General features: G+C 48.5%; 1 protein-coding gene across 13 annotated transcripts in view; it reads right to left on the minus strand.

Moving 5' to 3' along the window:
• The window catches only part of Megf11 (multiple EGF like domains 11), a 373828-nt gene that overhangs the window by 78534 nt on the left and 267638 nt on the right, over positions 1 to 27656 (minus strand). For all 13 annotated transcript variants that reach the window (XM_008836329.3, XM_008836328.3, XM_008836330.3 and 10 more), the window contains 2 exons: positions 6521 to 6767; positions 5001 to 5121 (listed from right to left, as the gene is read on the minus strand). In XM_008836329.3, coding sequence (XP_008834551.1) covers positions 5001 to 5121; positions 6521 to 6767 — 368 coding nt within the window. The remainder of the gene's footprint in view (positions 1 to 5000; positions 5122 to 6520; positions 6768 to 27656) is intronic.

Consider the following 27656-nt stretch of genomic DNA (forward strand, 5'->3'; position numbering starts at 1 on the left):
GGGAGGTTAGGACTGCATGTGCATGCCCGTGTGTGTGTGTGTGTGTGTGTGTGTGTTAGAGCTAAATCTTTTTTTTTGCATTTTTGTATATATGTATATATGTATGTATGTATGTATGTATGTATGTATGTATATATGTGGGCATGTGTGTGCCATGATGTGTGTGTAGATGTCAGAAGACACTTGTGGAAGTCAGTTCTCTCCTTCCACCATGTGGGTCCCAGGGATCCAACTCAGGTCTTCAGGACTGGTTGCAAGTGCCTTTACCCACTGAACGATTTCACTAGCCCCTAAATCTTATTCTATAACAGGAAGTCAATAGACTAAACAAATGTCTAAAATGAAAAGGTCAAGAAATGGCAGTAAAGAATGTTAGGTAGAAAAATAAAAGGAGATGCTTGAAGAAACATCTAACAGAATTGCAAGTGCTTGCCTTTAGGGCTGTTTTTGCTATTCCCTCCAGTATTAGCCTTGTGGTATATATCTTTAAAACTGTACATACAAGGGGCTGGAGAAATGGCTCAGTGGTTAAGAACACTTGCTGTTCTTCCAGAGGACATGGGTTTGATTCCTAGCACCCACATGGTAGCTAACAACCATCCATAACCTAGTTCCAGGGGATCCAACACCCTCTTCTTGCCTCTAAGGGGATATGCACTTACATGTAGACAATACACTCATACACATAAAATAAAAGAATTAAAGAAAAACTATACATGGAAATCTTAGCTCTTCATCAAACTGACATCCCAGCCTAGCCTTATCTCTGGTCACCCTTCCAGCCACATGCCAGAGATAATTATTTCTATTACGGAGACTAAAGATGATCCTCCAATTAATTAATCAATTTGTTCAACACACAGTTGTTAAGCACTAATAATTGCCAATCCTGAAGAAGCTAGTTCAGTTAAGAAAATCCTGCCAGACCACAGCCATCTTTTCAGGTAATACAATTCAGTTGTAAAGAATTAAGTGGGAGACTTTCAGCTCAGATTTCTCCTCTGCATACACTGAGAATTAGGCTCTGAGAGGACAGTCTGTGGGGCAGAGAGGGAAGACTGTGAGGTGAGAGTGTAGAAGGAAAGGGAATGGACTCTGAGGATGACAGGGACCTGCCTTTCTCATCAAACCCTGTAAGTCACTGGTATTCTTGAGTAACATAGTGTTCTGGGCTTCCTTATAGTCTGAGGATGCTTGAGGATACTCTAACCCCAAAAAACAATTCAAGTCAACTTGGGAAGCAGGCTATGCTTATGCCTCCAAATCTCCTAATCTTTGAGTAGGTTAAGCCCTCATGCATGTACACATACCACATCATCATCATCATCATCATCATCATCATCATCATTTCATCCTGATGGATGCTTGGTGATCTAGCCAGTAGGAAAATGTGGTATGAAAAATGTTTCTTTCCAGCATCTTCAAGGGCCTCAACAGCCCTGACACTTTTTGCTCAAGTGGGTGAAAACACTTTAAGCACCTGTTTAGGATTTCCAAGCTGTAGGCAGTTGCCTGAGGCACCTCATAAGAAGTACTTTGCTCTGGCAGCTGCAGCAGGTCTGATGTGTCTCCACTGAAGAGGGCTCTCAAACTGTGAGGTCAGTAGAAGGTTGCATGAGGTGAGGTGGCAATCCTGCTCCTTCTAGAGCTAGGCAGACCTAAGTTTTTAAAATTAGTTTATTTTTATTTTTATGTGTATTAGTGTTTTACCTGCATGTATGTAAAGAGCATGAAGTTCATGCAATACCTGAAGAGGCCAGAGGAGGTCATCAGATCCCTTGCAACTGGCATTACAGATAGTGATTAGCTGCCATGTGGGTGCTAGGAACTGAACCCTGGTCCTCTATAAGAGCAGCCAGTGCTCTTAACTGCTGAGCCATCTCTTTAGCCCCCACAGCCAAGTTTTTGTGGAAATCGGAGAGCAGTTTCACTGTAAGAGGATCACATTCCACAAGAGGCAAAAAGGAAGGGGCTAAGATGAAAGCCCAGTCTTTCAAGAATCTCAGCATTTGCACTGATGGCTGCTGTTGTTCCTGGGAGACAGTGAGCAGTGGCTGGTGAAAGTGCTGTGGTGGTGATCCCTATCTCAGGCTAGCCATATGCCTCCATAATCATCCTTTTCAACTCTGAGTGTTTGCAAGCCTTAGCTTCAAGCACCTCTCTCTGGTCCTCTACCATCAGTGGTCCCATTTCCCAGCTTCTCAGCCCTCCCTCCTCCTAGCCATCCCCTTTGCATGGATGCCTGTGTGTCTATGTACATGTGTGCACTCATGTGCATGTATATGCTCCATCTAGCTTCCACCATGAGACTAAGAACTCCAGAAGGACCAATCACATCCCTTTCTGCTTCCTGCCTGTCTCCAGTGCCCACTGACATTGAGTTGCCCCCATCTAGCTGGTTTCTCTGTTTTGCAAAGTCTCAGAGCCCAGCAAAAGACGGGGAATACCTCCCAGGCTCTTTGCATGGGCCTCTCCTACACTGGGCTTATAATGGCTGGGCAAGTAGAGAGGCCAGTGACATTCTCAGGGGCTGGTGGCCTGAAGGACCAGAGCTCCTCCTGGCAGCTTCTCTGTACTTTTGTAGTGTCCCAGCCCTGTGGGAAGCAGTGTGGTGGCAGTGAACAATCATCCCTTCAGTCTCAGAGTGGGAATATGGGTGGCTGAAGCCCTATGGGGCCACAACAAAGTTGTGGCAAAGTTGGGCAATAGAAGATAGGATAGGGGACTCTTCTCACCACCCTCTCCTTGGCCCCAGCTCTCCCTGGGAGGAGCTTCAGGCTAGAGCTCCAGCCACACTGTAACTCAGCCATGTACCAGGCATATTAATAATTCATGCAAATTTTCAAGTTCAGTGCTGTGTCAAAAATAGAAATGCAATTGTCTACCATCAAATTAAAAACATAAAGTTCTCAGCCCCAAACTGTTCTCGTCATCTGGAAAAGATGTGTTAGGGAAGAAAAGAACCAAAAGCATCTCCATGGCTCAGCTTGCTCTCTTCCCCCTTTTGAAGCTCACCAGCCCTAAGCAGGCTCTCAGGAGAGGCCTCTCCAGGTTCAGGGCCACCTTCCTGGCTGCTGCTGGGTCTCCACAGTACTGTGCACACTGGATACCTGGAACTTGACAGATGATGAGAGAGCCTTTCCAAAAATGAGTTAGGGTGGGAGAAGTAGGTAGGTGAGAGTGAGAGAGGTGGTGTCATCCTTTCTGTTCTCCGGGGGCAGGGGGATTTGGGCATTAGGAGACCTGGGTTCTAGCTCCCTTCACTTGTTATGTGGTTTCAGGCAGGCTACTAGCTCTCCCTGCTCTCAATTCTCTCATCCAAGAAAGGATGTTAAATTAAGAGTCAAGCTAGGAGAGCCAGTTTCTGTGACCTCTTACCTAGATCCTCAATACAGAAAGTCAGCTCAGATGGAGCAGTCAGGGCAGGGTGAGAGCCTGAGTCCTAATTACATAGACCTCCCTCCTCCTCAAAGAGCTGGAAGTTTCTGTGGAACACAGAAGAAAGCCCTTTACTCTTGATCAATGAATCCAAGTGCAGCCGTGCTTGCATGCTGCCTTTTTCAGAGCCACCTGGGGAGCTCATTAAAGATGGAGGTCCAGGAAGCTCAAGTGTAACCTGTGCCCTTCCTCAACTCCAGCATGCAGCCATATTTGGCCTCACTGGATCTCTAAGGTCCCTTCCTGCCTAGACACACCCGTGAGTCTACAGGTGTCCCTCCTGGCTGCCCTTGGAACCCTGGTGTTCACAGTCTCTTGCTCTGCTCAGAAGCCCAGCCCTTAAGCCCAGGGGAGGTACCGGCTGTGGATTCAGTGTAGAAAGGCATCTTCAAAGGCTGACAGCCTCTCAAGAACTTGGGTCTATAGGGGAGGCACTGACAGGAGGAGTGGGGTTGGTGAAAAAAGGCTGTGGGAGGACAGTGGCATCCAGGGATCTGAAACAAGCAGGTATGGAGCACTTCAGGGCTTGATCAGTACCTCGGATGTGTAGTCTCATCTGAGGCTCCCACCTACCATAGTAGCCAAGCTGGTCGGGGCTTTCTGTGGACAAAGCAGATTTGTACATAGGAAAGCAGAGACCAGAGTCAGGAAAGATTTTGAGGATGTGACACCTGAACAAAGGCCTCTGGTAGGTGAGGTTATAATTCTGCCCCCTGTCCTATAGTGGGGGATCCCAGACAGGAGTCCTGAGTTGGGAGAGGCTCTATAAGAAATACCAAAGCACTTGGGAAAATTCAGGCTCTGGGGTCCACAGAGTCAGCATGAGTGTGTGAGCTCAGGGGCAAAGTTTCATAAACCCAGGTGAACCAGCTATCTATCCTCTTCAACACTTTCTGTCATCTCTAACAGCTCCTATGGGTACTCTGTCAATGTGGCTTTTCCAGGGCACAAGGGTGTGTGGGGGGGGTGCGGTCTGATACAGACTCAAATAGAGAGCCAATCTTTTTTAAAATTTTATGTGTATGAGTGTCTTGCCTACATGTGTGTAAGTACACCCATGTGTGCGATGCCAGTAGAGGACAAGAGGGAGAGCCAATCTTTGAGACAGGGTCTCATGTAACCCAGGCTGGCTTTGAACTTGCTATGTAGTTAAAGATGACCTTGAACTTCTGATCCTCCTGCCTGTACCACCCCAGTGCTGGGATTATAGGCATGTACCACCATGCCCAGTTTTATGCAGAGTTGGGGTTTGAACCCAGGGCTTATGCATACCAGGCAACCACTCTACTGAGCTATACCCCAAGCCCTAGACAGGGCCAATCATATGAAGAGAATTCATCTCTTGTGCTTGTGAGAGCCCACAGACTCAGAAGTTAAATAACTTGCTTCAGACCACACAGACACTGGACTAGGTGGGATTCAAAGCTGTGTCCATGATACCACTGTCAGTGTCCATGATGGCTTGTGACCATAAAAGGCAGAATAGAGGGAAATGTAGCCTTTCACAGTCTTGTGATGGATGCTGAAACCTCTACCCACCTAGTTCCTGAGGGCCCACCTACCGTCCAGCCTGGAGGGCAGGCACACTCGCCAGTGATGTGGTGGCAGGTGCCCCCATTCTGGCAGGGGCAGCGCAGCTCACAGTGAGCTCCATGGCTCCCAGGAGGGCATAGCTCCTCGCAGCTGCATGGAGAAGCAGAATGTCAGTAGTGTGACCATCAGCACCCCAGGGCTCCCTACTGAGTCCACAGTCAACATTAATTGATACTCATCTTGGATGCAGTTCTGTCCCCCACCAGCAGAGGAGGCAGGTCTCAGATAAAATGCACTGACCTGGGCCAACACTCATGGGAACACTTAGTATAAAGGAGGGTGTTCTGGGGAGGAGGCTGAAGAGAAGAGGAAGCCATTTTACTTGGGCCTTTAAGGTGAAACTAATTTCACTAAGAGGGTGGAAGGGCATGCCAGGCAGAGGGAACACTGTGAGCAAAGGGCTGATAAGTGGCTGTGAGTTCTGCCTTCAAACACCTGCCTATTTTCAAAGTGGAAGAATCCAAAGAACATCCCTTCCAGGCCGAGGAAGGCTCTGGGCTGCCATGTGTGGAGATTGGGCACTGTGGGAGGGTGGGAACAGTCTGCATCACAGTCTTGTGGTCTTGGGCCAGTGGCCCTGGTGTCCAGCTCAAAGGTTTTGGGAGCTGACCAGACACTGGGGCAAGAAACCCCCTTTCCCCCAATCCAGGATATCTTGTGGTCAGAGTCCTTGGCTGCTGCCTCAGGACCTAGGATGGATGAATCTAGACCCTTTACCAGGGTTGGTGAGAACACCAGTCTTGTCTGTGAGACTCTCAACTAAGGAGTCTTGGAGGCCATCTGTCAATGTGGCTTTCCCAGGGCACAAGAGTGAGGGGATATGTGGGGTCTGGTACAGGGAAGTGAGAGGCACTGGAACCCTCCCAAATCTGCAGATGATAAATGCCCAGAACTCTCACTAGCCTACACCCCAGATGGCCTGTAAGCATCAATCAGCCTGGGGCAAGCAGAGGCATACACTGAAGGCCAGAAAAGAAAGCCAAGCGCACTTCCAGGGCCCCTCACCGGGAAGAGCCCTTTGGGATGTAGTCAACATGTCTGTTCATGTGACTTGTCACTTGGTGTCCAGCAGAACCAGCCACCCAGGCCCTACATCTGAGACTTAGATTCTGCTGCACTGGAGGTCAGAGTGCAGGTGTCACAGCCAGGACCTTCTGCCCTCATCACCCTGCTCATTCGGGTGCTAGGAAGTCGCCAACAGGTCCATGCAAGTGGCTGAGGGCCTCTAGACAAGCCCTGCCCCTAGGCCTGCTCGGATCCTCCAGGCCCCACCTTAAGCACTGTTTTGTCCCTAGACACAAGCATATAGGCCACGCCCTATTACCTCCCTCCCAGCCTCTCCATCTTTTCTGGCTCCGCCCACATTCCCCCCGCCCAGAGCCCCTCCCCCACCCCGGGCAGTTCCTCCACTCCTGCGGTCCTGATCCCGCCCTGCCTTCAGGACCGCCCTCCAGGCCCCGCCCCTCCAGGTCCCACCCTCCCCACTCACTAGACACCCGTGTAGCCAGGTGCGCAGAGGCACTCGCCGGTGCGCGGGTCGCAGCTGGCGCCGTGGCGGCACTGGCACGGCAGCTGGCAGCCCTTGCCATGGGTGCCGGGCGCGCAGAGCTCCTCGCAGCGCCAGCCTCGGAAGCCGGGAGCGCACACACAGGCGCCGGTGATGGGGTTGCACAGGGCGCCGTTCTGGCACTGGCACCTGTTGCTGCAGTGGGGGCCCCAGTGCTCGCTGTCGCAGCCTGCAAGAGAGGACACACAGGGTCAGGGCGTTCCTTAGAACCGGGGGCCACATGGCCTTCTCATCTCTGCGGCATTCTTCCCTGGAGTTCAAGAAGCAGCAGGAGGTGTCTGGGTGGAAACTTGGAGTCCTCCATCAGTTCTTCACCGAGCTGAAGACGCAGCCTCAGAAGGTCTCTCCCAGCCCGGCCACTTCCCTCCAATGCAATGACTGCCCCGTGCCCCCACTTCTGAGCGCAAACCTGCTCCCAGCTCTCTGCTTCCCTCTGTCTCTGAGAAGCTCTCCTTGATCAGTCTGACTCAGTTCCTCTGGGTTGGGCCTTTTCTACTGTCCCCTCTTCTTTGTGATCAGCTCTTTCTCTTAGGGCCGCTGTGCCCGGCCTCAAGGCTGGCTGTTCAGACTCGTCCCTTCTCACTCTCTCTGGTCTTTACTCGGCAGACATTTTGTCCAACTCCCTGGGCCTACCCAGGACCCTGCCTCCCATCATCCTTGCCCTCTTTCCCCCTTCCTGAACACCTCTGGCCCCCTAGTTGCTTCTTTCTCAGTTCAGTTTCTTCACCACCTTCCAAAGCCGAATCGGGTGGGGAGGTGGGGGTGTTTTTATGATGTATTCCTGGGAGGTGATAGCGTTCTAGAGTTTTCCCTGTAATTAAATGTTTCTAAGAGTGATAACAGAGCCAGCTTTGTGGAGACCCAGACTCTACAGTCTACTGTGGAAAGGGATGGAATGGCCCAGAGCCAGAGGAGATTCACAGTCTGCTGTCACCTCTCACCTTGACCTCCTGGTGCATACAGAACTCACAAAAACAAGCTATCCCCAATCTCTAGCCTCATTCACTAGGATTCTGGGGTGGGAGTGGAGTTCAGGCATGGATAGGCACAAATAATGTTCTATAAGTGGCAAGAAAGATGGCTTCCAGTTAAGGTGATTGGGTTGTGGGCGCCTGGGAGAGCAGACATGCAAGTGGACCATGACAGATGGCTCACTTGTCTGCCTGCTGGAAAACCATTAGTCTTGCTTTCAGCAAGGGAAGTCCCATGTTGCCCATGTTCCAAAGAGACCTTCAGTCCTCCGCAGCTGGATTGGTGATGACTCTGCTGATCTTTGTACCCCAGCTTGCTAGGATTTTGACAGAGGAAAGAGGCAGGTGAGTGGAACTGGGAAGGTGTCCCTGGGATCAGTCATTGTGAGCAAAGATACAATAGCACTTGTGTTGAGCAGGCATAAGAGGACAGAGTTTGATGTGGTCTGTGAATATGAGGGATTCTGATGGGCTGAAGGGCTTTAGGGTGGATCACTCCACCAGCGCCACTAGTCTCACACAAATCTTTCCTGCTGACTAGATCAGTGTCATGGAGACAAGACCACTGAGTCTCAGATCCCCATCACACCATCTTTGCTAGCCCCTTCTTCACCTGTGCCCTGAATATTGACATGCACACACTGGGCTGCTAGATTGCCAGTGAGCAGTACCCTGCACTTCCACCTGATAGTGAGTGTGGCAAAAACCTAGTTCACTCAGAGAGACAGTCTCTTCTTACACTGACGGGCCCACAGGACAGAGGGACTGAGTAACAGTTCAGCATCTCCCAGCCCACATTCTAAGGAGGGGAAAAACTGGCAAAATTACCCACTGTGTTCCTCCCCCGCTTTGTGTATGTGTGGTATTGGTTTATATATGCATATTTGCTTATGTGTTTTTGCACATGTGTATACATGTGTGTGGAGCCCTGAAATGATGTCTAGAATCATCTTCCACCACTCTTATTTGTTGAGGCAGGGTCTCTGAGTCAAATGCAGAGCTCTCAGATATGGCTAATTTCAATAGCCAGGTTGCTCTGGGGATCCCCTGTCTCCACCTTCCTGGCTAGAATTACAAGCAGGCTACCATGTCTACCTGGCATTTTTTGTGGTTCTGGCACTTTAACCACGGAGCCATCTCTTCAGCCTGCGTTCTCTCTCTTCTTTGTTGCTAAGCACATGTAGTTAGCATTTAATATGGCCATGCTAGGAATCCATTATAATGACAACCATATTTAAATGTCTCCTGTGTGCCAGTTGCCAACTTGGAAGTCCTAGCTACATGATCAAGATTTAATCCTCACAACCCTAAGATTCAGGCTTCATTATTTCCTCATTTTATAGACAGGGAAATAAAGGGTCAGATAAGCTACATGGTTGCCCAAGGTTACAGTAGGGCAGGCCCAGGCTTTCTGGTTCCAGCTTACTGAGCGGGTAAACGAGACACTCGCTGGGGAATATTCCAAGGTGGAAAACTTGGGGGTGGCAGTAGGGACAGGATGGCATCCACAAAGCACAGGTGAGTGACATCACAGGGATTGACCACTTCCTCTGCTCACCATTGTGGGCACCCTCAGGATCCTGCATCTGTTGGGACCATAGTTACTCCCCTGAGACCTTGGCTCTATAGCAAACTATGGGAGTCCAAAGCCCGTAGCCCCAGCTGACCTGAAACCAACTATGTAGACAAGGCTGGCCTCGATCTCACAGAGATCCATCTGCCTCTGCCTCTCCAGTGCTAGATCTAAAGGCATATACTACCATGCCAAGCTTTTCTTTTCTTTTTTGAGAGAAAGTTTCACTATGTAGCTCTAGCTGGCCTCGAACTCTGGATCTTCCTGCTTCAGCCTCGCCAGTTCTGGGATTACAGGTGTGTACCATCATATGCTGCGTGGTGAGCTCCTTTCTTTCTGGCACAGCTCAAAGCCAGTAGGAGGCAAAACTGTGCCTTGGGTATGGAGACAGAATGTCACCACAGAGTGTGTGTACCACCCTTGGTTGCAGTTTCTACCTGTCTACTCAGCATCTCCCAAGCACACACTAGTGCTGTGTTGTAGAATGTTGTAGAACACAGTCTTCCAAGCATAGAACCATTTTCATCTTCATCAGAGCCCCTGTGACCACTTGCAAATGACCCCGAAGATCCAGTGTGTTGTCTTTCCCTCACAGGAGTAGTAGGAAAGGTCATTAGACCCTCACCTGAGATTCTAGCCTCTCTTTCCTATGCCTTCCTCCCAGCTGTGTGGAATTCTGTCCCAGCTGCATGAAGTCTAGGGATGGTGTTAGGATACATAGAGAGTAGAAGGCTAGCTGAAGAGGGCTCCATCTATGCAGCTATGGGGAAGTTGTCATCCATGCTGGGGTGAAGCTGCTTTTGGGTCACCAACACTCCTATAGGTAACCCTGTGCCCAAGCTCTATAAGTAAGCCTAATAAACTCATTGGTTTGCCAAGTTGAACATTGGAATTATGACCTTGATCTGTCTGTGGAATCTGTTATTTTGGTGCCCTGGGGTGAGCAGATATTTGTTCATGTCTCCTCAGGACAGGAAAAATTCACACAACATGCCAGAAGGCACCTGCCAACTCAGGGTGAGCAGTTCATTGAGGAAGAATCACAGAATTGGGTACTCTGTGAAAATCCTAGAACTGGGGTGGTTTGGGCCTCTCTCTCAATTGGCTAGTTCCTCCAATGGGCAGGGCCTGACGCTGAGCGTGGACTAGAAGGGGCTACTGGGAGCCACCTTGGGACGGAAGCCAGGAGCTACGGGGTAGTGCTGGGGAAAGCGCAGCCAACCGTAACAGCTCAAGGACAGAATGGACTGACTCTTGTGGACCTGGGGTGAGATTGCTGGCCCCTGAGGCGTGAGCGAATGCTAGCGGGGACTATGGTAGTCGTGGCACGGTCTGATATGGCGGGCTCTAAGCTGGGCCACCGGAGGTGTGGGGCTAGGCACTGGGTTCTCATTCCTTTGTAAGTTAATAAAGGCACATAAAATATATTATATGGTTTGACTGATAGTGCAGGAGACCCAGAGGAAATTTCGGGTGACAGAGCCACTGCAGAAGCCCAGATGACTACAATTCTATTCATTCTATTATGCCTGACGTTCATACCATACACCACACAGTGAGTTTGTATATGTAAGCATGCCTATGTTTGTGTCTTAGTGTTTATATGGCCCCTAAAACACAAGGCAAGAGTTGAAGAGATGGCTCAATGGTTAAGAGAAGCTGTGAAAGCAAGAGTGCCTGAGTTCAAATCCCCAGCACTCACATAAAAGCCCAGCATGTAACCCCAGCATTGGGGGACAGAGATAGGTAGCTCTCAAGAGTTCACTGGCCAGCCAGCCTAACTTTAGATTCAGTGATAGACTATCTCAAAAAATAAAGTGGAGGACCACCTTATTTTTAAATTTTACTTATTTTTATTTATAATATTACTTTGTGTTTTATTAAAAGGTGCTTGCTACCAAGACTGCTGACCTGATATTCCAAACCTAGGACCCACATGGTGGAAGGAGAGAAAGGACTCCTGAAAGTTGTCCTGTGACCTATACACATACACACATAGCAACAGTAGACTGCAGAGAAATTTCTCCCCAGAGTAACTTAATGGGAAAAGCATTAGGGTTCATGGGGATCAACTTTAGTTATCTAGAAAATTCACTTAAAAACACCTCATTCCTGAGGGATGACAGAAATGAGGCAGAGCTCAATGAGTCAGTTATCTATCCTGCTCAAGGCCAGAGAGCGTGATCATCATTGCAGTTATGGCCCCACACCCTGTCCCAATTGGCCAGGCCCTCACACGGGTTTTTTCTTTCTCCCCCACCCCCACGGTCACACAGGCTCCTTAATTATATTTGGTTGCTGCTGGTTTTTCAGCATCTCAGGGCAGCTACTGAGGGTTTACAGGGAATCTAGCACCTCATAATCTGGCAAATCAGCTTCCTCCCTACTGACCTCTTCAGGCTTCAGGGCCCAGGCCTTATGGGCTACTGGGTCCCCATGAGGGGGGAATGGCTTGACTCTTCGCTGATCTCACCACTGGACAGGCTTCTCAGTCTACAGCCACAGGTGATGGAGCGGTTACAACCCACCAGACCAAAAGCAAAGGCATAAACTAGATTTTCCTCACTTAGGGTCATGTGTGCATTATTTTAACCATTTTTCAGATAAGGAAGACGGACTTAGAGAGATAAAGTAATTTATCCCAGGTCACAGAGCCAGGAAGTGACTGGAAGTCTGGGCTTTTGACTCCTGCTGGGTATGGCCTGGCCTGGTGTCAAGGGAGGAGACATGGAATCCTGGGAGCTAGCCTGGGTTTAAATAGCCACCCTAAATAATCCCAGAGATGAGGGCAGAGGCTATAGCTCAGTTGGCAGAGTTTTCCTAGTCTGCACAAAGCCCTGGGTTCCATCCCCAGAACTCTATAAACTGGATGTGGTGGTACATACCTATAATCTCAGCACTCAGGAGGTACAGGCAGGAGAATATGAAGTTCAAGGCCAGCCTTAGCTACATAGTGTGTTTGAAGCCAGCCTGGGCTACAGGAGACCCTGTCTCAAAAAAAAAAAAAAATCCAATGAGATGGAAGGGCAGAGGGTCAACTCCTGCCAGTGCCTTGTTTAGGGATTGGTTTACATGTGAATAGTGGACCCAGGTTTTTCACAACTGCCTCTCTCTCATCATTTTATTCCCCTGAGTTAATTTATTCAGAAGTTTTTTGTTATATAATACAACATTCCTGTGTTAACCATTTAGGTGCACAACCCACTGACATTAATTACACATGTGGACACTAACACCACCATTTCCAAACCTTTTTCCATAGAGAAGCTGTAACCAACTAAACAATGACTCCCCACCCTTGGCCTTTAGTAAGCTTTAATCTGTATTTTTACTTCGTGCATTTGCCTGCTCTAGACACTTCATGAGTGGAATCATACAATAGAAGTCTTTTGTGTCTGATTTTTTTTCACTTATAATGCTTTCAAGGTTCATCAACGCTGTGCATTGGCTCAGTACTTCATTCTTCTAAATGACTGAATAGTATTCCACTGTATGGATATACCACAGCTTATTCATCCATTCATATTGAGGTGCTCCCAATTTATGGTTATTATGAATAATATGGCTCTGGATGCTGACATATAAGGTTTTAAATTTCTTTTTTTCCCCTTGTCTTGATTTATTTTATTTTGTTGTGCTCTAGATTGAACCTGGGCCTCATCCATGCTGGGTAAGTGCCCTAAACTGACTTGTATTCCCAGCCCACAAACATCTTTTTGAGTCATTGGGGCTCATCTATTAAAGGCACAACTAAACATGTTTTTATGCCTTTACCGACTTTCTCTTATTTGGAACAACAGTTTGGCTGATTATTGTTGGGTGTAGATACTTGAGTTCAAGTTCTTTCATGAACTTTGGAGCCTTGCTGGGTTGGGAAAGAGGGAGCTGAGATATATCCTTATGTTCTGATTTCCCCTCCCCTTTCCCTTCCAGAGTCCTGCCCAGCTGAGCACAGAAGAGTTGCATGTCATGCTGGTGGATGCCTGGCCAGTCTGCCTCCCAACAGCCAAGAGCCCCATGCTCCAGTGGCACGTGGGATTCCCTTCCCTAGACATGGTCTTCAGCCTGGTTTACCCTCCTGTCCAGGGGAGAACAAAGACACTCTCCACAGTCTCCACAATCATCCCCATCATTTTTTTTTCTTGAGACAGGGTCTCAAGTAGCCTAGGCTAGCTTCAAACTCACTATGTAGCCAAGGATGATCTTCAATTTTGCCTCCACCTCCTAAGTGCTAGGATTACAGGTATGTACACTACAACCAGTTTATGCAGTGCTGGGAACCCAAGGTTTTGTGCATGTTAGGCCAGCACTCTACCAGCTGAGCCACATTCTCAGCCTCACCCCATCATTCCGATTTAACTTGTGGCCAAAGATGGACAGTACAACAGAAGTCCTTCGGCAAGCTCTCTGGCAAGACCTGCCTTCCTGTGTGGTCTTTCTTCCCCCTGGTTCTCTAGGAAAAGCTGGGCTGGGTCTGGAAGGCCAAAGAATGGTTCCTCCCATTTCACAACCAGGAGCCCTGAGACCCAGCAAGGGTCAGTGGCCACTTGGGTGAATTTCCAGGGGCTTGAAAGGATTTGGCTGCCTCTGAGTCACCCCAGCTTGTACTATGGTTTGGGCTGAGGCCTCCACCCAAGCCCCAGACAAGCTTGATGTGACCAGAGCATCTCTCGGGAACATTCTGTGGCTCCTAGTCTTCTGAGAAGCAGCCACAGGGCTGACAGACCATGCAATCTCTCCAGAGCTTCCACAGCAGCATGCTCAGAAGCAGAGATAGAGGAAAGGTTACCAGGAAGCATCCCAACTAACAAATAAAGTTGTTTCCCAGGGAGGGAGGCCATGTGTCACCTGACTTGTCCGAGTAAAAGTGCAGTTAAGTTCCTCAGTGGGAGAAGCCCTCTAGAGCCTCCAGGCCCAAGCTGTGGTTGGGAGTGAGGGGGAGTGAGTCAGGGCTGAGGCTATGTAATCCTGGCCAGTCCCCAGTCCTCTCTGGGCCCTGGTTTGGTTTCTTTATCTGTAAAATGATATATTTGGATGATGTTTCTGTCTAGAGTAGGTAGCACTCCTTAAGAAGGTGTCTGGAAATGGAGGTGCCTTCCAAATGCCCAAGGGGTCCCCATTCAGAAATCTCAGCAGGTAGGTCCTGGGCTTCTTCCAGTTCTAATATTGACATGCTAAATATCCCCACTTGAGAAATGGGTGAGAGGGGACCCGGTGGGAAGAAAAATGTGAGGTTCTACTCAGCTCTGAGAGGACCCATCACTCAACAATCTACATTCACTACCACTTTGATGGTTGGAATTAAATATTCATGGATCAAGGTACTGTAAATTAAAACTCAACTCTCCGGACAGTGTCCCAAAGCTTGGTGGCATGGGATTGTAATCATGTACCATCACCTATTTGTGATCCATTCATTACACTGGCTGCTCTCTCTGCAGCACTTAAACACATCTAGGGCTCCCTTAACCCCATGGCCATGTTCAGCACAGACTATATTTCCATGTCCCTCTATCTCCTGAGGTGGTGGGGCTCACCTGTGGCCATGCAGCAAATAACTAGAGAATGGGTTTGAGGCTGGTAGACCCCATCTATCCAGGGTGATTTCCATCCTAGCACACCAGCTTTGGAGTGGCATGAAGCTCATATATTCACTTATCAAACAATTATTGAGCCCCTACTATGTGGTAGGGGCTGAGAAGTTCCAGTCATCCTGAGAAATAGGCAGCACTGGCCTATGATAATAGGGGGACAGAGAGCCCTGGGCTTTGTGGTGGTAGCTATATCTGGGGAATGCACTTGTGGAGGGACCAAGAGGTCCTGGAGCTGGGTATACAGGGCAGGAGGGAGCAAACGAGGCAGTAGCTTTGGCTCATTTCCTGCCTCATCCCTAGGCCTTAGTCTCCACTCAGCTCCAGTCAGCCAGGTCCCTTGCAACTACAGAGAGCTAGATAGCAGGGGAGGGAGAGACTGGTGGGCACCTTAGCTTTATGAGAGCTGGCATCTCTCTGGATGAACCAGTTAATCCAGGACTGAGCTTGGGCTTCCAAATGTCACCACCATGACTGTGTGGCAGTGGACAGGTGACTCTGCGTACAAGGTCTAGAGGACACTGTTAACAGTGGGAACAGTTGCACTAGGCTGTAGCTTGCAAAGCATGTTTGTATAATCCCCTGGGCTCTATCCCCACTACTGCAAACAAAAGCAAAATTAATCAAACAACTGATTGAGGGGCTGAGGAGATGACTCAGGGGGTAAAGTGCTTGTGCAAGCATGAGGACCTGAGTTCAGATCCCCAGCACCCACATAAAAGCTGGGCATCTACGGAGCTCCAGATTCAGTGAGCAACCCTGTCTCAAAAACCAAGAAGGCCAGTAAAATGTCTCAGTGGGTAAGGGCACCTGCTGTCAAGCCTGATGACCTGAGTTTGATCCCCCAAGATCCACATAGTGGAAGGAGAGAACCAACTCCCTCAAGTTGTTCTCTGACCTCTACATGTGCATTGTGGCACGTTTCACATGTTTCTCTCTCACACACACACAATTTTTTTTTTAAGATGGAAAGTGGGCTGGAGAGATGCCTCAGAGGTTAAGAGCATTGGCTGCTCTTGCAGAGAACCTGGGTTCAGTTCCCAGCACCCACATGGCAGCTAACAACCATCTGTAACTCCAGTTCTGGGGATCCAATACCCTCTTCTGACCTCTGAGGACATTGTACAACACAGGTACATTTACACACACGCAGGCAATACACTCATACACATAAAAGCAATAAAATATTTAAAAACACATAAATAAAAGATGGAAAGAGATTGACAAAGACCTGACATTGGCCTCTGGCCTCCACATCTGCCCACACAGGTGAGCAAACATGTCTGCTCACACATAACAAATGGTTAAAATGCAAACAATGTGTGTGTGTGTGTGTGTGTGTGTGTGTGTACCTGTGCATGTGGCTGTGCGTGGAGGGGCTTGGCATCCTTAGTCATTAATTCACCAGCTGCCTGCTAATGTCTGAGGTTGTTAGCAACTGAGGAGCTGATTGGCATGTGGGATGTGGCCCTTTATCACTCTGGTTAGTTGACAGGAGACGGGTGAAAGTCAAGCTTACCAAGTGCACTGACTTTATCAGGGACTTTGCTTTCTTATCAGGGACTATACTAGAATGTAGAGTGCCACACTGCATGGCAGGGACAGTGTTGGGGAGGAACAGGGCCTCAGGGGCTTGCAGATGGTATCTCAGCCTGAAGCCACAGCCTGCAGAATGGCTGCATGCCCTCTACAGAGGAAGGAAGCTAGGTGGGGTGTGTCGAGTAGTGTGGTTGCCTTGTCTCCCAAAAGGGACATTTAACCACAGGGCTCTGGAAGTGCAAAGCCAGGACATTGGTCATCCTTAATCCCTGCACTCTCCCTGTTCAGTGGGGTGTTCATGATCCCCAGAGAATATGGGGCCTTGCTTGTCACCAGTTACAGACTGAAGTATTGGTGGCTCTGGAGTCCTGGCTGGTGGCCATGCTGATCAAAAGTGGGCACAATTGCTATGGCTCCTGCTGTGGCCCCTCCGACCTTCTACTCTTCTAGTGCAATGCAAATCAGTACTGTCAAGCAGACCCCTACCTGTGGTTGGAGCCTACCCTCTGGTGACCCTAGTGCTTCTGCCTCATACATCACAGAAATGGGGTCTATACGGAGGAGAAGAGGACTATGGACCCTCCCCCAGAACCTGAGGCTGCAGGCTATCCCCCAGAGTCTCAGGCTGTGGGCTGTCAGTCTCATCCTCAGCTCTGCTAGGAGCCCCCACCACTCCCAGCTTTAATGAGGGCTGCTCTGCCTGCCTGATCTGTCACCTCACACTATCTTTGAAGCTTCAGGGGCCCCACAGTTGATTCATCTCCTCAATTTGCCTTGAGAGTCTTAGAGATCATGGGGTGTACAAAGGGATTTCCTCTTTGGAAGAGCCCTTCAAAGGAGCCAAAGACCCCTGCCCTCCCCAGCCTCTGTCTTCTTTCATGGTTCCTGAGCCAACCTCAGACTGGGACACAGAGAGAGAGAGAGAGAGAGAGAGAGAGAGAGAGAGATATCAGGGAACTTGGTACTGGTTCCCAAGTGTTGAGTCCTCACCCCCAGCAGCTTTCTGGAAGTTAGGGTCTAAACACAGCTGGTATAGAGACCCAGGGCTTCAAGCTTGCAGTCTCTCTCTCTCTCCTGGGCATCATTTCTAGATGGGTTGCTTAGCATAGCACCTCTCAATGGGGAGCCATGCCTCTTTGATGCTGGGCCTCCAGTTCCACTCTGTCTTGTCACTTGTGTCTTGGTTCATTTGTCCCCAACTGGGAGAGGGACTTGCAGAGCATCTCCCAGTTTGGCCTGCCAGTCAGGGATGCTCTGTCATTGCTATGACGACCTCTGGTTTCCCTGGAGAGGAGGCCCAGATGAGTGACAAATGGCCATCTGTCTGCTGAGAGTTGTGTCACAGGCTAGGAACTGGCTGGTCCTGCTGAGGCCAAGGAAGACACCCATGCTATGGGGTTGGGAGAGCTGGTGAGCCTCGAGTCTGCTCAGCCACTTAAGGAAACTATTGAACACTTGCTATGTACTGGGTATGAGGGGCAGAGTCGGGTAGTGTGCACCACTTCAGAGAAGATAAGGAGGCCTTGGTGCAGGGTGCTGCTGATACATCACTTTCTTGGACGCCCTTCCCTTTTTAACATTGATTTATTTTGTGTGTCTGTGCATGTGTGTGCCTGTGTGTATGTGTGGGTGTATGTGTAGGGGGTGGTAATGCCATGCCACCGCAAGTGTGTGGAGATCAAAGGACAGCTTGCAGGAGTCATTTCTCTCCTTCTACCACATGGGTTCCAGGGATGGAAGTCAGGTTATCAGGCTTGGCAGCAAGTGCCTTTACCTGCTGAGCCATCTTGCTGGCTTGCAACACCCCTCTTAATTTTTTAAAGACAAAGTCTCATGTAGTCCAGGTTTAGCCTCCATTATATTGTGGAGAGTGAGAGTGACCTTGAACTTCTAATCCCAATTGCTGGGATTATGTGGTGCTGAGGATGGAACCTGGAACTTCATGCATGCTAGACAAGCACTCTGCCAACTAAGCCATACCTTAGCCTCGTCCTTGAAGGGAGAAGGATGAAGAGGAGAGGAAGAGAGGAGGAGAAAAGGAGGAAAAGGAACACAGAGTGGGGAAAAAAGAGGTCCAGGCCCCTCCTGGAACCCACTGCCTCCTCCATTATTCAGCCAGGAGTCTGACCAGCACTTGAATGAAGGCATGGGGTTAATGACCCTTAGGGGTCCTGAGGACCTCAGGCACCAAGTCCTATTAGCCCTAATTGCCTCTGTTTAGAGAATATTTACACTTTCCACTTTCCACACCTTCTTTGAGCTCTGGGGTCTTGGGACTTCAGATGGAATCTAGCAAGCTTCATTTAGAAGTGACCCAAGTCCATGATGGCTCATACCTTTCATCCCAGTTCTTGGTAGGCTGAAGATTGTGATTTGGAGGCCAACCTAGGCTACATAGTGAGACCCTGTTTCAAAAGAAGCAGATGAGGCTTCAGCAACCCCTCCCTCATTGTGTCAGACAGGCCTAGCCTGCTCCAGAGCCCCTGTGCTTTCCTCCACATAGGGTCACTCCTAAGGGCCCTGAAGACTCAACTCATCTCCTGAAAGTCCTATTCTCCACTAAAGTTCAGACCAAACATCTCCTCCTTAGAGATGCTCCAGAGGTGTCCTGTTCCCACCTGGCTCTAATTCATCGAGCTTATTGCTGTTCCCTTTGACCATGAGGTGTTGTACAGGCTTAGTTCCAGTCCCAGGTCTGGATGGTACAGGACAGGATTCCCAGAAACAGTCAGTGAGTGATCCCATGAAGCAGGGGAATGGGAAAGGGAAGCAGAAGAGGAAGGGGGCACAACTAGAGCTGACCACCCCTCCCCAGACCTCTGTGGTTAGGACAAGGCAGAGCACTGCCTCACAGCTGCCCTAATCTGGGGGCAAGGAAGCCAGACTTTCTGCCTGCTTGTCACCAGAGCAGGGGGCTGGGCCTGTCCAGAGCAGGGGGCTGTTAGGACTGGTATTCACTCCTGGGCTCTTACTGTAGGCTCTGGCATTGTGCCTGTGAGGAGCTGCAGATGTCTGTACAGGTGAGCACTGCTCCATCTAGTGAGCCAAGAGTGCTTGCGGATGGGAACAGGACTGTCTTGTTCCCCACTGTACACACAGTCCCTGACATGTTGTCTGGCATGTATTAGGGATTCAATATTAATGTCTATTGATTCAATGAATAATTTATCTTTGAATTCTACATGAGGAATGGGTAGGGCAAAGAAAGAGTGAGGTGAAGGGTCTGGATAGATGACTCAGCAGTTAAGAGCATTGGCTGCTATGGGGCTGGAGAGATGGTTCAGTGGTTAAGAGCATTGCCTGCTCTTGCAGAGGACCCAGGTTCAGTTCCCAGCACCCACATGGCAGCTAACAACTGTTTAACTCCAGTTCCAGGGGATCTGATGCCCACTTCTGACCTCTGTGGGCATTGTATGACATGGATGTACTTATATACATGCAGACAATATACTCATATACATAAAATAAAAATAGTAAATAAAATACTTTTTTAAAAGAGCACTGACTGCTCTTACAGAGGACCTGGGTTCAGTTCCCAGTACCGATATGGTGGCTAACAACCATCTGTAATTCCAATTCCAGGGTATCTAATGCCATCTTCTGGCCTCCATGTGTATGCACACTTGGGTGCATTTACATACATGCAGGCAGAGCATTCATAAACATAAAATAAAAATTAAATTAAAAGGTGAGATGGTGAAATAGTTCTTACCATTAGGTCCTGATGACCTGAGCTAGGGATGGTGTGGCACAGTGCATTTGACTGAAGACAAAGGCTAAGTCACATCAGATATCAAGGAGTTGATAGCCAGGGGAGATGACGGTCACTCAGCAGTGAGGGAGGTGGTGGTGGGGCATGGCCTCAAGTTTGGAAAGCTGAAGGGGGCACAGGAGGAGTGACTTAGATGAGGAGTACTGGGGACAGTATAAAGGGAGGCTGGGGCAGGTGTGTCATCCCTGGAGATCAGGAAAGGATGCAGGAGAGTCTGGCTGGGGCATGTCCATGTTTAGAACTGGGGGTGTGGAGACAGAACCTTGTCTTCAGCAGCTCACAACAGAAGGGACCTGAGAGGAGGACCTAGGAAGACTCAGAACTGGAAGCAGTCTGGTCTCCACTCCTCCCCTACACCCTGGTGGAAGATTTTACTATGCAATGTACAACACCTGTACCTAGAAACTCTGACTGTTAATAAAGGAGGATGCTTAGAATTTTATGATAGAACAATTTGGATCCCCTCAGGCCTCAGAAATCCAGAGCCCAGGGGAGCACGTCAACACCAAGGATCAGTCCCTGAGCAGCTGGACAGAAGTCCTTATCCTGCCTCACTCTTGGAAAATAGAAGACATGGTAGTTTCTGCCCTGGGGTCTCTCCACCCCTCTCTATTCCCAGCTCTGTTGTTCCTCTCTCTCTTTTCACCTCCTTTTAATCTATTGTACCCAAATGCTGGGTTCCTAGGGAGTTGGATGGGTGGCTGCCTGCCCAATGGGTGACGCTAGCCCTGACTGGAATGCTGGGATATCTGAGAAGTCCGAGGCTACTGGAACTGGATGTTTAAACCAAATATGTCCTGGTGGGCCTTTCCGATGTGTGGGGTTTTCTCTTCCTTTTAAAGCATTTCACTTTCAAAGGAATCTGCACCTCTAAGAAGGATCCAGGATAAACCCAGGAACATAGTCAGATGCCTTTGAACCTGGGCTGAGAGCTCTGCAATCCTCTTCTGCCTAGGGTCAGGAGATGGGGAAGCCTGAGAGTCTAATTGGCAGCTAACTGACCTCTAGGGGGAAGTGGGAAGGACTGGGGCCTGAAAGCAAATTGTTGGGGATAAAAATTGACTGATTTCAGTCTACACAGCGGTGGTGGGAAGATGAGTTTCTGATGCTTGATGAACCTGTAGCTCAAGCTGTGCCTGGCTGGTGAGTTCCGGAGGACCTCAAGGCAAAGTTACTACTGCAGTTAGTTCTAGATGGCCACCCATCATCACTCAGGCCTGGGAGGGAGAGGCTTTTATTAAAATGAGTAAACATGGGCTGGCAAGATGGCTCAGCAGGTAAAGGTGTGTGCTGGGTAGCTTCAGTTGTCAACTTGATACACCTGGGTAGAGGGAGACTCAATTGGGGAATTTCCTCCATTGGACTATCCTGTGGCAAGTCTGTGGGGTATTTTCTTGATTTTTTGAGTGATGTGGGAGAACCCAACTCAACCTACCCCTGAGCAGGTTCTGTATTGTATAAGAAAGAAGGCTGAGCAGGGGCCAGGGGAGCAAGCCAGTAAGCAGTGTTCCTCCATGGCCTGTGCTCCAGCTCCTGCCTCCAGGTTCCTGCCCTGAGTTCCTATCTTGGGCTCCCTGAAGAATTGTGACCTGGGGGATGTAAGACAAATAAACTCTTTCCTCCCCAAGTTGGTATTGGTCAGAGTGTTTTGTCACATTAATGGAGAAATAAACTAGAACAAGGTATTTGCTTCCAAGCCTGACAACCTGAGTTCAATCCCACATGATGGGAGAGAGAACTGACTCTCACAAGTTGTCTTCTGAATGCCACATGCATTCCTTGACACATACATGTTCTCTGTCTCTGTCTCTCTCATACACACACACACACACACAAATAGGATCAGCAAGATGATTCACAGGTGAAGTGCTTGCCATGCATATCTGACCACCTGAGTTCAATCTCCAGAACCCACATAAAGGTGGAAAGAAAGAACCAACTCTACAAAGTTGTCCTCTGGCCTCCACATGTTACTGTGGCACACGAGTGTCCATATTCACACATCATGTATATACATAACAAATACAATTTTAAGTGAATAAGCACAGGGTTGGGGATGTGGCTCAGTTGGCCTAGCATGCGTGAAATCCTGGTGTGATGGTTTGAATGAAAAAGTCCCCCATAGACTCCAAGTATTTGGACATTTTTTCCCCAGATGATGGCGCTGTTTTGGGAGGTTTTAGAAGGTGTGGCTATCCTGGAGGAAGCACATCCCTAGGACTGGGCTTAGAGAATTCTTAAGCCTTGCCAGATCTCCAGTTGCTCTCTTGCTTCCTGTGCTTGTGTGATGATGTGAGAGCTTAGCTTCTGCTGCTCCTGCTCCAGCCACCTCCAGCCACGATGCCTCCCTGCCGTGAAAGACTGTAATTCCCCTGGAACCGTAAGCTCAAATAAACTCTTCCTTCTATAAATTGCTTGGGTCAGTGTTTCTATCACAGCAACAGAAAAGTGGCTAATATACATGGGTTCCATCCCCAGCACCACATAAAGTCGGGCATTATATGAGGATAACATGACAGCATTCAGGAGGTACAGGCAGGAAGACAAGAGTTCAAGGTCATGCTCTGCTACATGTTGAGTTCCAGCCCAAGCTGGGATACAGGAGACCTCATCTCAGAAGGAAAAAGAGCAAACAGAAACAGCTCTGTGACAGCTTTCAGAGTGGCTCTGGTCACTCACACAGCCAGGCACACTTTCCCTCAAGGTGTGATGTAGACCAAGGAGAACTCAAAGTAATACTGTGAGGACCTGGACTGTTCTTGGCTTGGGGCTAGACACCAAGGTCTGAGGCTGTAAAAACCAACAGACCTCCAAGTCCTGGTTCTACAGAGACATCAGACAAATTATTAAAACCTCCTGTGCCTCAATTTCCCCATCTGTAAATTAAAAAAAAAAAGATAGCAGCTATCTAGTGGGGTGGTTGTAGTTAGAGAATGGATGAATTCATGGTGGACTATGCCAGGGACTATCTCAAGGGCCCAGCTTCTGCAGGGTATGTATGGACTTCAGGGTTAAGGGTTCACAGTGACTCTCTGAGGGGAAGAAGAGGGCATAGGTAGATCAGAACACAGGGGCCTTGCCATCGCATACCCAGGAAGGGAAAATGGTCTTTTTGAGACCACATGATTAGATTAATTAGGGATGGAGCTGAGCCTGGCCTGGGCTGTTTCTACTATAACGCCTGAGCTAGAACACAGAAGTGAGCTGGGAATGGGCAGTCAGCCCCAGTGCCCATTGGCCTGCCTGCCTTCTCCCTGCCAGGAGATTATGGGCTATAGCACTCGTTTGCCAAATTCCTTCAGCTCATAAAAACAAATACTCTGTCCCTGCAACTGGTGGAATGGACGGTGGAGGTAGCTGGTCCAGGATAAGCTGCTGGGGCCTGATAGCTGCTGTAATCTGCCCAGCAACCAAACAGTACCAGGAGAAAGGCCACCTTGGATAACTGAATAACTCCACAGTCCCATGCTGGACCCTACTCCCTAGGCAAGTCAACTTAACTTCCCTTGGTATCCAGTGATCTTGACCATGACCCAGGCTTCTCATGTGGACAATGGCTAAGCCAAAGGTTGGTCCTGGTTATGATCTCCCTGGCCTTTCCACATACGACACAAGGTGATGATGTTTTGGAGTTGCACTGGAGGGGCGACAAAGGCAGACAGACAACCCAAAGACCTGTGAAGTAAACTTGTTAATCATGTTCCACTCATCCAAAACCGGGAGGATGAGCTAAGGATGAAGCTCAGTTGATAGAGTGCTTGGCTAGAACGCATGAAAACCTGGGTGTGGGGGTGGGGATGGAGGGAGAGGAGGAAGAAGAGGAGAAGGAGAAATATTTTTCTAAGTCAGGTGTAGTAGTAGACATCTGTAATTCCATCCTAAGGAGGCTAAGGCAGGATTTCTGTGAGTTCAAGGCCAGCCCGGGATGCATATTTTTATGATGTCTTCTTTTTCAAAAATGCTGTACGGAAAATACATGGCTGCTAATCTTGGTTTGGTTTGGATGATAGTGTGTTTTTCTATTATTTTCTCTATATCACAAATATTTAATAATTTCTTCCTGAGGCAGGGTCTCATATATCCTAGACTGACCTTGAACTCACTACATAGCCTCAGATGATATTGGCTTTTCCTGTCTTTACCTCTTGATGCTGGGATTGAAGCATGGGTATGCACCACCATACCCACTTTTTGGGGTGCTGTGATTGAACAAAGCTTTGTGCATGCTAGTCAAGCTCTCTATCAACTGAGCTACTTCCCTAGAACAATTAATAAATTTTTATTTCATTAAAAATTTTAATTTATTTTTATGTTGTGTGTATGAATGTTTTGCATGTATGTATGTAAGTGCACCTATGTGTGAAATGCCTGCAGAGGCCAGAAGAGGGCGTTAGAGTCCCTGGAACTGGAGTTAACAGTTGTTAGTTGCCATGTGGGTGATGGGAGTGCTCTTAACTGCTGATCCTATTAAACAGGATTTCCAGATGTTATTTAATAATTTTTAAATGATTTATTTTTTATGTGTATGAGTATTTTCTCTGCTTGTGTGTGTGTGTGTAGTACCTAAGAAGGCAGGAATAAAGTGACAGAGCTGCCGTGTGGGTGCTAGGAATTGAACCTGGGTCCTCTATAAGAATAGCAAGTGCTCTTAACCCCTGAGTCACCTCTCCAGTCCCAATATTAATAATTCTTAAACAAATTTGGTGACTTCTCTGATGTCCTACTTGCAACAGGATAGGCATGATCAAGGACCAACCACATACCCATGGAAAGGACTGAATTTTGGGTGGTAAGGTCCCCGATAGAGGAGGTATGCCAGCAGAAGGCAGACAGATGCTTCATTTTGTGGGAGTCATGGGGGAAGAGTGTTGGACTCTGAGATGAGGGGATGCTTCCAGGTCCCAGGTCTCAGTGCCTCAGGACTGTCCCTCTGTAGAACGGCCATTGGTGCTGGATCCTATTCAAATGAACTGCATGTGGGAGTGTTCATGTATGTGCATGTGGAGTACAGAGGAATCTGTTTTTCCCACAGATTCCATGCCACTTGTTTTTAGAGACAAGGTCTCTCACTGCCCTGGAGCTCGCCAAATAGACTAGACTGTCTGACCACTGAGCCCCTGTTGGGATTATAAGTATTCACTACCACACTTGGCTATACTTTCTCCATAGGTTCTAGGGATTGAACTCAGGCCCTCATGATCGAGTGGCAAGCACTTTATTAACCAAACCATCTCCCCATCTCCCACCAATGAACTTTTAAAAGGTCTTCTATACCACCAAAGACAGCACATTAAACCCTTCCATCCTGGCTAATTTATAACACAAAAAATGTTTTGAATCCCATGGCATCTGGTGATCAGAATGACAGTAATAAGCCCATTCTACAGGGGCTTTGAGTGTTTGCTGAAACCTTTTCCCACCTGCCTTCCACTAGTTTTTGCTTTTACTTTGCCCTCTTTCTGCTGAAACACACAGCAACGTGAACCGGGAAGCCTGGGGCTGATGCGTGCTCAGACTCTGACATGCTTCAGCCCTTTTACCCTAGCGCCAAGTGGAGGTTGTTTCACAAGGTGAGTGAAGACTTAAAAGCATGCCTGCAAAAATACTTCAGTGCCAGACTGGGGAGATGGCTCAGTGGGTAAAGCTCCTGCCATACAAGCATGAGGACCACAGTTCAGATCCCCAGCACCTACATAAGAAGTCCGCTATAGAGGCCTGTAATCTCAGTACTGGAGAAGTAGAGACAGGAGATCCCAGGTGCTCACTGTCCAGCCAGTCTAGCCTAATTGGATAGAACCAGGTTCAGTGAGAGACACTGTCTTAAAAAAATGATGGAGGAGATGGCTCAACAGTTAAGAACACTGCTGCTCTTCCGAGGACCCAGGTTCCCAACACTCACATAGTGGCTAACAACCATCTGTAACTCCAGTTCCAGGGGATCTGACACTCCCTCTGGCCTCTGTGGGTATTGCACAACATGGGCACATTTACATACATGCAGGAACAACATTCATACTCATAAAGTAAATTTTTTTAAGAAAAATTGGTGCTTAATTGAGAAGACACCTGAGACAGACCTTTGGCTCCTACACTCACACATGCACACGTATGTGTATGTGTTTTACATACATAAAATACTTAAGTTCCACATAATGTTTCATGATTAATACCACAATGATTTCTGCCCCAGCTAGTATGGAATGAACCGATCTGTTGGGGTGGGGAGCCAAGATGGTGATGAGTGATGAGTCTGGTGGGTAAAGTAGAGTTGAAGGAACTCTTGAGAATGTTTTCATCAAACCTGTCCAGTTGCTTCCTTGTGGGGAGATGGAAACCTTATGATGTAGTGCCGGGTGACATTTGCAAGCATCACAGGCTTTCTGAGCATGCTGTTATGCGGCATCACTAAGTGGGAAGAATAGAGTGCTCCCCACTGAGCAGGGTCGACACCAAGTCAGGAAAGGGGGTCCAACAGGGTAAGTCCAGAGAGTTACCCTGGACAGTTTGTCATGGCTTAGACACTCACCTGTTCACAGTTGGGCTCAAGTCCGACTTACCCACTGACTAGCCTTGTGACCTTGTAAAAGTCATTTTGCTTCCCCAATTCTCTATTTTCTCTATTATAAAATGGATACACTAAAACTTTTAGGGCTGGTGATGCAGCTTAATTTGTAGAGTGCTTGTCTCGCATGTGTGAGGCCCTGGGTTTGAGTCCCAACACCACATGGAATGCTCATAGTGCATACACCTGTCATCACAGCACTTGGAAGTAGAGACAGGAGGATCAGAAGTTCAAGGTCATCCTTAACTACCTAGCAAGTTCAAGGATAGCCTGGGCTATATGAAACCCTGACCCAAAGAACAACAATAAACAAACAAACTTGTCTACCAGGATGGTTGAGAAAATGGAAGGAACCTGGATGACAAAGAACTGGCTAGCCTGTGGTTTTGCAATGATGACCTTCAGCATTCCTGAGACTTGGCATCCATCATCTGCCACAGGGAGGCAGGATGGCCTAATCTCACCAAGATGTAAGTAGAGTAAAGATGTACCCACTTGTCACTACACTCTGGAAGGTAGAGAGGAGTCAGGGTGGGGCACTGGAGAGAGGCTGGCTGGAAGGTAAGAGGGCAGGCTTGTGGGCTCTGCTCCAGATGTCCCAGATGGACCTGTTATTTAACCAGGCAACTTGACCTTGGCTTTCAGTTCTCTAGGACGAAGGATAGATTTGGTTCCTGACAGCTCTGTACTCTATACCCTCAAGTGTTGGGCTGTTCCCAGTGAGTTCTCTGAGCCCACAGAACTGGAGTAATGCTGGTGTGGGGAGATGAGGAGAGTGGCAATAACCACTGTTCATTTCCATTTCATCTCTGAAGGGCAGGGCCAAGCATGAGGAGGTCTGAGAACAGCTAGAAGTCTTCCCCCTCCATGTGCAGCTAAGCCCAAACACGGTCATGACATATACACGATGGGCCCACAGATTCCTCAGAAACCCAAAGGCTATGCGTGTAAGATCTCTGTTTTCTGCTGAGTTGCTTGCCTAGTCTCTCTCTCTCTCTCTCTCTCTCTCTCTCTCTCTCTCTCTCTCTCCCTCCCTCCCTCCCTCCCGCT

Source organism: Nannospalax galili, unplaced genomic scaffold, assembly GCF_000622305.1.
Source record: "Nannospalax galili isolate Female #2095 unplaced genomic scaffold, S.galili_v1.0 scaffold54, whole genome shotgun sequence".
NCBI classification, from domain to species: domain Eukaryota; kingdom Metazoa; phylum Chordata; class Mammalia; order Rodentia; family Spalacidae; genus Nannospalax; species Nannospalax galili.